Raw genomic sequence first — 13,323 nt, 5'->3', positions numbered from 1 at the left:
CTCGTTTTGCATTTCTAATTTGTGACACCTTCGGTCTGATCGGAGGTTTTACGCATCCATCCAGATTAATTCAATAACATGAATGTGAGCCGTTAATTAGGGAGAATACCCACACGGTTCGGGCCTATGGAGCTGACATAACATAAATACAACAGAATATACACATATACAAGGCAACTGTGGTAATTTTACCAGAAGCTTTATTTTGGATCAATTTAACTTTTACGCACAGTTTTGAAAAGGAGGGTACGCAGAAGCCTTAACGGCTTGCAAAGCCACCAAAAAAACTTTACCAACTCCTTTTTAAAATAGACCAATAAGAAGTTATTTCATGGCTCGCAATATAATGCATAAATGAAAAATAATAGATGTTTGGCAGTTTGGGTCTTTACCTGAATTCTTCAGTATTTCAGGCACACCCTTCGCATTTTAATAACTCCGAGCTGAGGAGAGAGGGTGAGGAGGGTGAGGAGGGTGTAGTAACTTTTGTCGCCATGCAGCTTTTCCACAGGTTCACTCCTCCAATTGGATGTTGGAGCACACATTCGGGGAGGAGCAGCCCGAGCAGCCAAAAGGGAGGAAAAAATGTGAAGGGTAATTCCTCGCTGTGTAGACTCAGCCTTCCTTTCAGCCTCCTCAGTTCCCAAATGTTCACTGCAGCAGCGCGCGCTCTCTCCGGTTCACCGTGGCCAGCTGTGGCTTAAAAAAAGAGGACTTCCAGACAAAAGAGGGACAGTTACAGAACCGGAGCACACGCTGAAGTTGTGAGAGTTTGTGGGGGGAAGTAGTTTGGGGAGGTTTTACGCATTGCGCAGGATGCAGGCGCGCTACTCCGTCTCCAGTCCCAACTCTTTGGGAGTTGTACCGTACATCAGTAGCGACCAGAGCTACTACCGGGCCGGCGGTGGATACACCGGGATGCCTGCGCCCATGAGCATGTACTCCCATGCGGCCCATGACCAGTACCCGGCCAGCATGGCCCGCGCGTACGGACCGTACACCCCTCAGCACCAGCCGAAGGACATGGTCAAACCCCCCTACAGCTACATCGCTCTCATCACCATGGCCATCCAGAACTCACCGGAGAAGAAGATCACCCTGAACGGGATTTATCAGTTTATCATGGAGAGGTTTCCCTTCTACCGGGACAACAAGCAGGGCTGGCAGAACAGCATCAGGCACAATCTGTCGCTCAACGAGTGTTTTGTCAAAGTGCCCCGGGACGATAAGAAGCCGGGTAAGGGCAGCTACTGGACCCTGGACCCGGACTCCTACAACATGTTTGAGAACGGCAGCTTTCTACGGCGCCGGAGGAGGTTCAAAAAGAAGGACGTGCTGAAGGACAAGGATGATCGGGACAGACAGGGGAAAGACCCCTCAGCTCGCACCCCGGGCCAGGAGCAGGACCCGCCGGGGCAGGGCTCTCAGCCGGTGCGGATCCAGGATATAAAGACGGAGAACGGGACCACAACGCCGCCGCAGGCCGTGTCCCCGGCCCTGAGCGCCGTGGCCAAGATCGAGAGCCCCGACAGCAGCAGCAGCATGTCAACAGGCAGCCCACACAGCGTGCCCTCCACCCGGTCACTCAGCATGGACGGACCCGAGCACCACCACCACGGCCAGGCCCAGGCGCAGGGCTTCAGCGTAGATAATATAATGACCACCCTGCGGGGGTCTCCGCAGGCCGAGATGTCCCCGCCACTCATCGCCTCCTCTCGGACAGGTATCACCCCCTCACTGTCGCTCAACTACTCCCCCAACCAGACACCCGCGTACAGCTCACCGACCTGCAACCAGAACGTCGTCTCCACGAACTCCAACGCGACCTATCACTGCAACATGCAAGCCATGAGCCTGTACGCGGGGGACAGATCATCCGGCGGCCACCTGGCGCCCTCCACCACGGTGGAGGAGGCTCTGCCCGACTATTGCATCACCACGACCACCGCGTCCCCGCTCGGACACGGCAACCTGAGCCAGGCGGGCCAGGACGGCCACCACGCGCACCAGGGACGACTCACGTCCTGGTACGGGGACCTGAGCCACTTGAGCCCGGCTTACCCGGCGCAGCAGCAGAACTTCCACTCTGTGCGGGAGATGTTCGAGTCCCAGCGGATCGGGCTCAACGGCTCCCCGGTCAACGGGAATAATAGCTGTCAGATGGCTTTCCCATCCGGCCAGTCCATCTACCGCACCTCAGGAGCGTTTGTTTATGACTGCAGCAAGTTCTGAGCGCCACAGTGTGTCTTTTAAATTAATAACTCTAATATATGTTTTCTATATTTTTTTTGTACTTTTCGTCTTTTATTCACACACCGAATGGACATAAAGACTCAGAGACTGTTCTGTCGAGGCGTGTGTAACACCACAAACACGTAAGTGTCTTCCCTCTCACTTTGAGAATTGTTTATAAAGATGGCGCGAATACCAGCAGCTTTTATGACTATAGACTGTAAATTATAGCCTAATATAGTAATTTATTTTTAGAAAAAGGGAGTGGATGGATACTGAGGACCAAACTCTTAAAAAGTTTTTCCGGTTTTTCTTATCGCTGCCTTTATTTGTCCCAGTTCTTGTATAGAAACAGAGGGGGGACTTTGTAGTCTGTACTGACTTATTTTATTCCTTTTGTCTAATTTGTTTTAAAAAAAAACTATTTTGAAGGCATTACATTTTGTTTGTTTAATAAAGTGCCGTCTATTTGATTTAAACCTGAGTGATTTATTAGCAGTATTAATGTTAGTGGACGTGAGTATTTTTAAATGAAGAGAAAGAGAACCCGGAGGAGGTCAACATGTCTTTTTGGAGTTATTATTGTTATTATAATATTATTATTATTGTTACATTCTATATAATTTTGAGGGGGTGGCCACCGAAAGCCAGTTTTTTCAGAGTGTTTCAGAGAGGTTAAAGTCTGTAAGAGCACAGGATTATTTCAATGAATCCTCATAATTTGGATTTAAAATATAAAATAAACAATAATGAATTACAGAGACAAAGGTTCATAACACCTGTTTGCTTCAAGAATGAATATTTCATTAAAAAGTAATCAGGAGGTTTGCGGCCCTATTTTGCGCTGCGGAGGCCGAATCCAACCGTACAGCCGAGGTAACCTAAAATATCAAGCTGTGAGAGGTCAGACAGATCCATGCTGCTTTTCACCTTCAGTATGAACACTTTGGGTCGAGCTGCAGCTTCTATATCTTCAACATTCAAGCGGTAAATAAACACATGTGTGGCAGCAGCTCGGCGGTGCGGTTTGAACTCACTAAGGCACGTCAGCAAAACAAATGAGCCACTGCAAACAGAGCAGGCTCCTGTCTGACTGCTGCATGTGAACGACGGATGCAAAAAGGCTGCAGCTGCTGCATTTATTCTGCACGTTTCAGAGACATTGTGCCTCCCGAGCAGAGCCTGACAGGACAGCGGCCTGCTTTGCACTGCGCGCCCTGCAGCTGGAGTTTTCCAGCAGCACTGACCTGACTTGACTGAGTGGCACATCGCTGCTGTCAAATGTTTGTTTATTTCCCCTGATGACGTAGAGCCCGATGACCTCCCCCCATAAACACACAGATTGTTACGAAGATCAAAACTTTTCTATTTTTTTCCCCCTTTAATTTCTTGTAGGTGTGCAGGCACATCCGCATGTCAGCTGTGCATGTCCAGCGCTACTCTAGACATTAAAAAAGGCGATAGCATTAATTACGTATTTTAATTCTTTTTTTTGAATACAAGAGGTAAAATGAAAACAAGCAACACTTTCTAAGAACCATCATAAATATATGTCAATTAATACTTAATTAAACTGTAGTTCATGTCGCTTGTAAACATTATCTGGATGGTCGTTATAGAGTTGCAAGTCATGTTTATAACCTTTTACAATTGCTTCAGAAATGTTTTACAAAGCATTTCATTCATAACTGTTAACTAAAGTTGAATTATTATACATTTTCCAATTTTAAATAATAGTTATGTTTTAATGGCCCGAGCCACGCGGACATGTGAGTAATGGGTCACGTACCATAGTTATAACAAATCAAGTTAAAAAACTATAACAACAACAACAACAACAACAACAACAACAACAACAATAATAATAATAATAATAATAATAATAATAATAATAATAATAATAGTAATAATAATAATAATAATAATAATAATAATAATCCTTTTTGCCTCCTAACCTCAGATCTAGCAGCCTGCTAGGACATTTTCACTCCCTTGAAGACAATAAAACACTAGAAAAAAACACTAACACTTCCACTCTGTGTGTGTGTGTGTGTGTGTGTGTGTGTGTGTGTGTGTGTGTGTGTGCTCTGCAGGCAGGCAGTGAAAGCTCAAACGTGACCGTCAGTCACTCTCAGGCTGTGTGGATGAGACTTTAATGAGTCAGTGAAACTCCAAAACTCCAGCGCGCCCTCTTTCCCCACACAGGGCCGGCGGGCAGATGAGTCGAAGCCCATAAAACTAACTTAAACAGCGCGCTGTTGGCTCCACCGCAGCGCATTCCCCACGAGAGCTTCAACTTCAAAATGATGCGCAAAAAGCGGAATTAAAAACTAGATTATTGCTTGTAAACAAACGTCGGTCTGATTGATGCGGCACTCGAGGCTCAGGAAGGGAAATCCAGTCACGGCTGCGGATCATTTTTCATCTTGAGGATGAGACAGGCGGAGGTGACGGAGGTCAATGGAGAGGATGTCAACAATGCACTTTAGGAAAGGCCTGCGAGGAGGCTGCAGTAAAGCCTGTCACTACCTTATCTAAACCCACCAGCTCCGGGACTCGTGCATTGTTGTGGCGGTTCACAGGCCTCCCAGAGGAGAGAGGAGCTGCTGGGGCTGGACACGCTGCCAGCGCGCTTTAAAGGCGCACTCAAAAGGGCCCTAATGAAGGAATTACTAGGTTATTGTGTCAGGTTGTGTGTAAGGTTTCCCCATGTTCCTAGTTAATTAACAGAATGCACATCGCCTCCAGGCAGATGTGTGGCTGTCTTTAACTGCACCAGGCGTCTGCAGATGTTCTGTTTGGCGCATTGACCGCAGTTTGATGAGCAGCACAAAGACGAGTGGCAACCTGAGAGCCCTCATCTGATGCGCTCAGCGTTTGGCAGGAAATCACGCTGAAAAGCACCTGAAAACAACTGAGAGCGTCGGCGGACTCACACAGAAGATATTGTCTTTACAGTGAGGGGAGGGGGACTATTTTCTTACGCAGAGGCTCATTTAGATTTTTAAGAAGCGACTTTTATTGTGTAAAACAAACCCCGAGGCACCGCTGGATCGAACGTTTTCCAAGTTGAGGTTCGGCAGCAAAACTTCAGCAGTTTGACCCGTTTTATTTTCGCAGCAGAAGTCAAAACTCAAATTAGGAGATTAACGTGTTGCTTTATAGTAACTGCGCGTTTTACGTCCAAAATCGTAAGAATCTGAGAGTATTCATTATAATCTCGCTTGTGAGGCCCTTTAAAGATTTTTTTAATCAATAAAACTGTGTATTTTATATCAAAACATTACAGTAGGAAGGATCATCTGAATATGAGATTACAGAGGACGGCGTTTAAATACAGAAAATGTGCGGCTGTTTGGATGGAGGTTTAACTACACCTCTCCTCTCTTATATCTCAAGTGTGTGTGTGTGCTCAGTGGAGTCTGGTATGTTGCGTCTCAGTGGAGCTAAAATCCCTTAGAGCAGAAGCGATGGTTGTGATCTCGTCGCTGTTTTTTAATCATGCAGGATCTAACAAATATTTGAGTCAGTTTTTAAACGTGGAATAATGGAGGGCGTATAATGTATCTAAAGCTCGCGCTGAGCTTCCCTGCTCAGCTGAACCCTTCATCTAGTTTACAAGTCAAACCGATGAACGCTCTCAGAGGAGGGGTGTCCGTCAGTTAGAGCTGAAATGAAATGTTAAACAACAATTTCATGGTGATGATTGGTTTTATGCGTCACAGGCAGCTGACATGGACGGATAAGTGTTTTTTGCTTTTTTTTTTTGTTTTTTCTTTTAAAAAAGGAAACTTTACTTTTGCGTCAGACCTTCCAGACATTAGTCTCATCTCTTGGATGACTGTTCACTTTGAGACTTCTCACGATTTGATCCATTTTTGGAGAGGCAACCTTTAATTTCTTTTTTTATTTGTGTGCCACTGCTCCTCTCTGAGGTTTACACACTGCTTTTCAAGCTCCCTTTGAACAAGGAACAATTAATATAAGGTTATTCTGAGCCCAATTAAGCGTGATTATATGAATAAATAAAAACATCCAGCGGTCCTAAATGACAATTATTAAAGAGACATTTTAACTGAGCACATTCAAATATATAAATACTAAATTTTGTTTCCTAAGAATATTTTTATTACAATTAAGGGAGCAAAAAGTTGAAATATTGCAGCTCCTCTCCCCTCTTGCAGCTTTAAAGCGAGAGTTTTCCCGCTTTGTTCATCAGATTGACAGAAAAAAAACCCACTAATATTCTTGTCTTGGAAAGATTTAAAGAACCGGTGACCACCTCATGACTCTAAATCGACCGTCCAGCTGTTTAATCCTCTCTAACTGTTTGTTTAGCTGCATCAAAGTTTCTGATTTCTTTCCATTCGGGCAGCAGATCCAGCTCAGCTCTCTCTCTGACTGCCAGCAGTAAACCTGATCACAAGACTCGCCTAATTGTTGTTGAGCTGTTTCTAAACGCGGTGCACCTGCGAGAGGCTGAGCCCCGCTCAGTGTGTGTTTTCTGCTCTCAGCAGCGGTTTCAGGGGCCCAAACAACCTCAGAGCCACATCTGGTTCTCATTCAGAGCCCGACGCACAGACGCAGCGCTGTCCGGGACGATCACAGAGCCGTTTAAACGGCCTGTAGGTGTTTTCGCCCTGCAGAACAGACAGAGGCGATCCCAGCCTGCTCACACCGCTCACTGAGCGCTGCAGGGGTGCTCACATTTAAAGCGCTCGACCCCAAAACAACTGGTCAGAGGAGAGTAAATACGTACATCTACTCACGTACTGTATTTAAGTACACCTTTGAGCTGGTTCTGCTGGTTCTCCGTTTCAGGGGGGACTGCTGCCATTTTTACTCCTTTACCTCTCTGACAGCTTCAGAGATGATGTTTTTTTTATATGTAAAACATAAGAAAACTCATGATTTTAAGGTATTACTTTACATAAAACTACCGATCAACATACAATTAAACGGAGCTCCTCCAATCTCAAGCCACAATATCAAAATTATTATTATTTAACTTCAATGCATCAGTAATAATAACAACCCAATAATACCTGGTGCACAATGAGTACTTCTACTTTTGATATTTTAAGTAGGCCTATATTCTTATAGTAAAATCATTTTTCCTAGGGAGGATTTTTGGACAAAGCGCTTTTAGTTACAGTACTTTTACACTGTTTGTATTGCGCTTTTTAATTCTCTTCTCACCTCTAGAAAATATCCCTAATTAGGCGTCTAGGTAAAAACATACATGCAGCACCCATAGTTTTACCTATGAAAGAACCAACAGACGTTATTAAACACAATGAATAACACTTATTACAACGTCAATCCGTTTATTATATTCACTTTATTCATTTCATTCAGAATTTGTCAGATAAATTTAATAAACATGCAAGATATCTATATTTTGGCAAATATTTTAATTGTTCATTATTGCAAAAATAAAGAGAAAATTCGGATTCAGAGTCACGTGTTTCAACTTAATTCGCACTGCTTTAAAAACCTGAACCCCCTCACAGCACTTTTAAGACTTGCTAAGAATTAAGTATTAATTCACTGCAGAGAAACACAGTTTAAGAGACAGAAGACGTCTCAGTTGGTTTACAATACGTTTTGTTAGATAGGAGGTGTTTTCACTGTAAAAAAAAAAAACACCCGACTATCATCAGGACCACAGCAGGTCCGGGGCGAGGCTCCCCTCTCTGCGTGCGCCTTCGAGATGTGCAGCCAGTCTGGACAGAAAGGGGGTGTTTGAGAGCGGGACTCTGGGGCTCCGGGCGCGGGGAAAGACGCACTTCCTGCCGAATAAAAAGAGCGCAGTGTGCTCGCTAATAAAAACCCTGGAAAGAGCCGAAGCGGGCAGAGAGGGGAGAAACTACAAGAGCTGAGCCAGCCGACCTCTGCACAACCTGGGCAACACACACAGACACACAGACACACATACACACACACACACACACACACACACACACAGAGTTTTACCTCCTCTACCTCACCAAAAAAACAGGGACAGGACGTGCAAGAAGATCAGTTTTTATTATACCAAATGTTCCATTCCTTCATTTATATGTCAAATCATTAATAAACCTGTTGAATCTTATTTGCCAGTGAAAGATAAAATCTTACATCATTCTATTTATTTACATAGACCTCAGTTCTTACATGATCACAAAGCCACAATCAAAAGTAACAAACGCATATAAATAAAACCCTTAAAACTTCCCATGGCTATAAATTATATCATGATCGGTGTTTGAGTATAAAAAGGCATTTCTGCTATGTGATAACAAAACAGAATCCAACATGACATGACATGCTAACAGCAGACCCAAGACACAAAGGCAAAGATTGGTTCAGTTTAACCTCCCTAACCAAGAAGACAAAGGACACGATTACTTCATTTGGAAATGTCACAAAGGTAAAAATGCTTCGTGCTCTTTCCACTGCTGGTCACAGTGTCGGAGCACAGGAGTGTAAAATGCTTCAGTCATGGGTGGACTGACTGATCCGGCCTCAGGCATTTGGGTCTGCCTTCATCAGCTCGATGTCGGCCTCCACCATCTCCTTCACCAGCTCCTGCAGAGGGACACAGGTCAACATTTTATTTTAAATAAAAGATGGGAAGGTTTCTGCACTGGTTGACAACTGTCATTACAACTCTGATACAGTGAGCACCTCAGAACTTAAGAATGAAAGATGTCAGGGCTGGACAAAAAGAGAGTTTTATAGAGAAATATGTTATATTTCTCAAACATGGCATCCAAACTCAGGCATTGTATTAACAATAAGCCAGACAATACGAGACAGTCTTTGATCATATCATGTTATAGATTTTATCAATTTCTGCTGTGAATAAACTAAAAGCAAACAAGTTAACACCAAAAATAGCTTTGCCTATCAGTTGAACACAGTTTATAGCATTGAACATCACTTTGATTTGTTTTTATACGTGGTTTCTTTTATTACTATTTTATTTTATTCAACTCCATGCCTTCCACAATAAAGGAAAATATTTCTTATTCCAAACATACAATAGGTTCATATCAGGCTGATGTAAGACACGATGTCTCTGGAAGGCCTGTACTCGTACTTGTTGCTACTTTGTTGGAATTTCTTCGCTGCAGCCAGTGAGTGTAAGTTATGTTAAACTTAATAAAACTCTAGGCTAAGCTACCCCAGCCACCACAGATACATGCAGACACTCAGTTCTCGGTGCAGTCTTCTGAGAAAATATCCTTCCATTTCTCATAGAATTGTTTTTTTGGGTATTTTATCTACAGATATTGTCCTTTCTTTGGCTGAATTATATTTCACCGAATCACTTGAGGTCTGTTCTAGTATTCCCCCTTATATCTGATATTGATTTAACCAGGTGAGTGATACACACCTCAAAAGTGACCCTTGGCGTCCAGCCCATGGTATTCTTTGCTTTGGTGCAGTCTCCATGGAGGTACTCCTGAAGACAGAGGGAGAGAAGGAAAAATAAATGATCTGTCATGTCTGATCTGATGTGTCGTCCTCATATAAAGACATCGTGGATTCGACGACTCAACGTCCAAACTCGATTTCTTCAACAGGATGCGAGAGATGGAGAGTGATGATTACACACACGCACACACACACACACACATACACACACACACACACACACACTATATCCTCTCTCGGGGAAAAAGGGAGGTCACAGAGTCTCGCTGGCAATCAATCCGCCCTCGCGGCTCCCCACCACCGATCTGTCCAGACAGCCCCCGTCGGTGCCAGAGGATGATAAATTGTGGGACTCTGGTGGTGTAACCTCCCCTTAACTCACCCCCCCCACCCCCCCAACTCACCCCCTTACACGTTTCCCCCCGTCGTGTTTTGCACTGGGTTCACGATCCAGAGAGACCCTGCTTGGGACCACCAAAGAGACTGAAAACAACTTTACGTCTTTGTTATGTTTCCTTTCTTTCTCTGACTTCTATTTCCATCTCAGCTTTGGCGAGGATTTTTTTCCTGCCTCTGGCATCATGTGTATAAGCTTGTATCAGAAACACACATGTTAGCCTCAGGAGGTCTAATAAAATGTTGCTGTGAAACCTGATACTGAGGAATCTCATCTCTTTTTCAATTAACTGATACTGTATTCTCCATCCTCCTGCAGCTAAATCCACAATGACTCAAATCATCAGATGAAGGGACAACAAAGACTGCTGTTTCTCTTTCTTTGTAATTCTTTATCACAGTCATGGCTTTGGTTCTTTCCCCTGTCTTTCTTTTATGTTTTTTCTTTGCATGGTCAGTTACAATTACATACACTAAACGGCCATAAGTATGTGGACACCCACACATTTCACACATGCATCCCATTCTAAATGTACATTGATTTCTGCTATAGAAAGCCTGACACTCTTCTGGGAAAGTTTCTGGAACTTTGTCACAGGGATTTACTTTAAGGTGTTGTGTGATTTAAAGGGTTACAGTGTAGCTATAGAGCCTATATATAGAGCTGAAAAATGTAACTACACATTGGAGCAGCAGAGGCCACGGACATATCCAACATGTTGTCACACCAAACTTGTCAGTGGCCTGAATCCTCAAAATATGAAGCTGTAGGTATCCTTCTACCATCACTTTTGCATGTGCAGGGCTACACGATCAAGTTAGCAGTAATAAATGCTTAACCTCCTATTAGACTTTATAATTATAAAGCTTGCTGACAAACATTTCACATTACCTGAGTTTTGGACTGTAAACTCGGTGAAATGGTGAAAAGTTTAGACAGCTAAACCACTTGCTAAGGTTTAGGAATATATTTTGTAAAAGAAAATTGAGTTTGACTTGGACTCAAAGTTGTGTCTCATGAACCCACCACCCGCCCTCCCGTTAAATAGACTTTTCTTGACTTTAAGAACTGTGATTAATAAATCAGGGCTGCTTGTGTTTCCTCCAACATGTCTTCTATGCTTCTAGAGATTGTTTATTAGGAAAAAAATCATGAAGCAAGTTCCAAAAAAACAGAACCATCTTCTCCGTTTCGATAAAATGGAAAAACTACTGCAAGTATTCTGCTCACCGCGATAGTCACTCTCCATCATAGTGAATCAAAGAACATAAACACAGACGCCACAGGAGTCTCATTGCCAGTTGTTTCACAAAGTGTGCCTGGTGTTTTAGTGATGTTATCACCAGGTCAGTTCCATAACTGAAAACCTGGTTTACGCAAAAGGTGTTAGATAACTTAGCTGAGGACCAGTCAAGCTTTTCCCCAAGAAACTGGGAATACCAGTCTGCACATGATGGCCTTGTAACATAATAGGAAAGGGTGCCACATAGTGAATGCTGTTGCATTAACTTTCCATTAATTGGATCTAAGTTGCTTAGTTCAAACCATGAAACCAGAGCTAGAGATCAGACCTACACAAAAACAGTGCAGTGTCTCTGTCTGACGTTGAACCTCTTGAAAATGTCTTTTCTGGGTGATCTTATTACAGAGGAACACTCACAGCAGCATTGGCATAGTTCAGCCTTTTCTTGAGCAGAGACCCACATCTCAAAGAGGTTCCACAGCGTTTAATCACACTCTTCGGATTACACACAAAGGCAAGAACACTGAACACACACATAGTGAACAAGTACAGGCTGATTCAGCTGGTGACACTGCTCAGTTTAAGAAACCTGGTTCAATTCCAGGTGAGCCGTCTTTATTTTTAACTTCACATGGCGCAGATGAAAGCTACAGACAATTTTCTCCTCCACCTGTAACAGCAGCACAAACAGCTCGTTCTCATGTGAGCAGCACTGTACATTACTCTAATCCATTTTTGGCTCTGAAGCCATAACTGGAAACATTTTCAGACTAATTACCTACAGCAATGAGACGTCATTTATCATGGGGCTGAAGTAATTATTATAGGGTGACTTACTCAACAATTATATTAAATAATCCACTTGCTTCATAATTATATTGATTAAGGTTTGTAATGGAGAACATTGTGTAGCTGGCATTAAAGAAACATCAGCTGGTCTCCTCACAAATTCTGAGGCTTTTGTTACTGTGTTACAGGTAATACATTTTTATTGAAAACTGAACCAAGTTTAAGATTTATGTGATGCACAGTTTCTGTCTCTTGTTGGTTGGCTGCTGACTGCCAAGAGGGTGGGTCTTATGTGATATGAGCCTGTCAGATGCAGATGCCAACCAAATCAAAAGGAAAAAATGCAAATACATTTTGGCGTGCTGATGAGAGGTGGGAAAAAGAAAAACCTGAAGTAGCCTTTTGTTTAGCTTCTGTCAAATGATGAATGAATGAATGATGAAATGAACTGAAAGGAACTCCAAGCTGTGATGTATAGTGCTGTTGACGAAATGCCAAATGATGACGGTTTACAGTGAGTCAGGTAAGACCTTAATCTGACCCTTCTTCATCTGGCAATGACAACAGAATGCACTTAATATCTTCTGTGACCTGTAACTACATGCAGTGAGTCCCCTCAGTCAAGGTGCCTTCCAACTGTCATTCACTTCAACTGAAGCCAGGCCCACTGACAAATACAACAATGTGTTTCCCGCTTTTAGTTGAGTTCCAGATGGCTCCGACTGACTCACTTGCCCCACCTCAACCAACAAATTTGCATAGACGACCAGTACAAAGAATGTTGTCCTGAAAGATCTTGTGAATAAAACAACAAAATGTAATCTCCTGGGGAAAGACAGTTGACTGTTGAATCTTAGGCCCAGATGATGCTTCGGGTGGCGTATGTCCCAAGCTGCCAACCCAAAGCATCAGTATCTGACAGATGTGGTTTGATGATGAAATTTGCGTCAAAAGGACATGCCTGGCCATGCAGATGTGGAAGCATACATTGGCTTACTGGCCCAGAGTTTATTGTTTCCTAAGATTTGACAATCATTATTTTAGAAGGATTTTGTGTAGCAAAGTTTCACTAAGTGAGGTTTTTGTGACTCCAAGACAGTGTGACACAGTAAGTCAAACTTACCTCAATAGTTTTTTAATGTCAACCAAAATGTTGCGCATCGAAATTTCGCATTGAAGACACTCCGTCAGAGTCTTAGTCTTGTTAACCGATCAGATACTATTTTAACATTTCAGTTCT

The 13,323-nt window shown here is 43.3% G+C and overlaps 2 protein-coding genes across 2 annotated transcripts in view; one reads left to right on the top strand and one right to left on the bottom strand.

Moving 5' to 3' along the window:
- Window positions 1–533: 533 nt before the first annotated feature.
- foxc1b (forkhead box C1b) lies at window positions 534–2,711 on the top strand. The gene has a single exon (XM_030433528.1). It carries the CDS (start codon window positions 817–819, stop codon window positions 2,230–2,232), a length of 1,416 nt encoding a protein of 471 aa, XP_030289388.1. The 5' UTR covers window positions 534–816; the 3' UTR covers window positions 2,233–2,711.
- A 5,532-nt stretch (window positions 2,712–8,243) lies between these two features.
- gmds (GDP-mannose 4,6-dehydratase) overlaps window positions 8,244–13,323 on the bottom strand; it is a 165,747-nt gene continuing 160,667 nt past the window's right edge. Inside the window, exons 10-11 of the mRNA XM_030433532.1 lie at window positions 9,614–9,682; window positions 8,244–8,802 (exon numbers count right to left, since the gene is read on the bottom strand). Of these exons, the coding sequence (XP_030289392.1) occupies window positions 8,740–8,802; window positions 9,614–9,682 (132 nt within the window). The 3' untranslated portion in view covers window positions 8,244–8,739. The remainder of the gene's footprint in view (window positions 8,803–9,613; window positions 9,683–13,323) is intronic.

This window comes from Sparus aurata, chromosome 11, assembly GCF_900880675.1.
Source record: "Sparus aurata chromosome 11, fSpaAur1.1, whole genome shotgun sequence".
Taxonomy (NCBI): Eukaryota; Metazoa; Chordata; class Actinopteri; order Spariformes; family Sparidae; genus Sparus; species Sparus aurata.
Note: the sequence above shows the minus strand (reverse complement) of the source record. Positions and strands in the feature narration are given on the sequence as shown.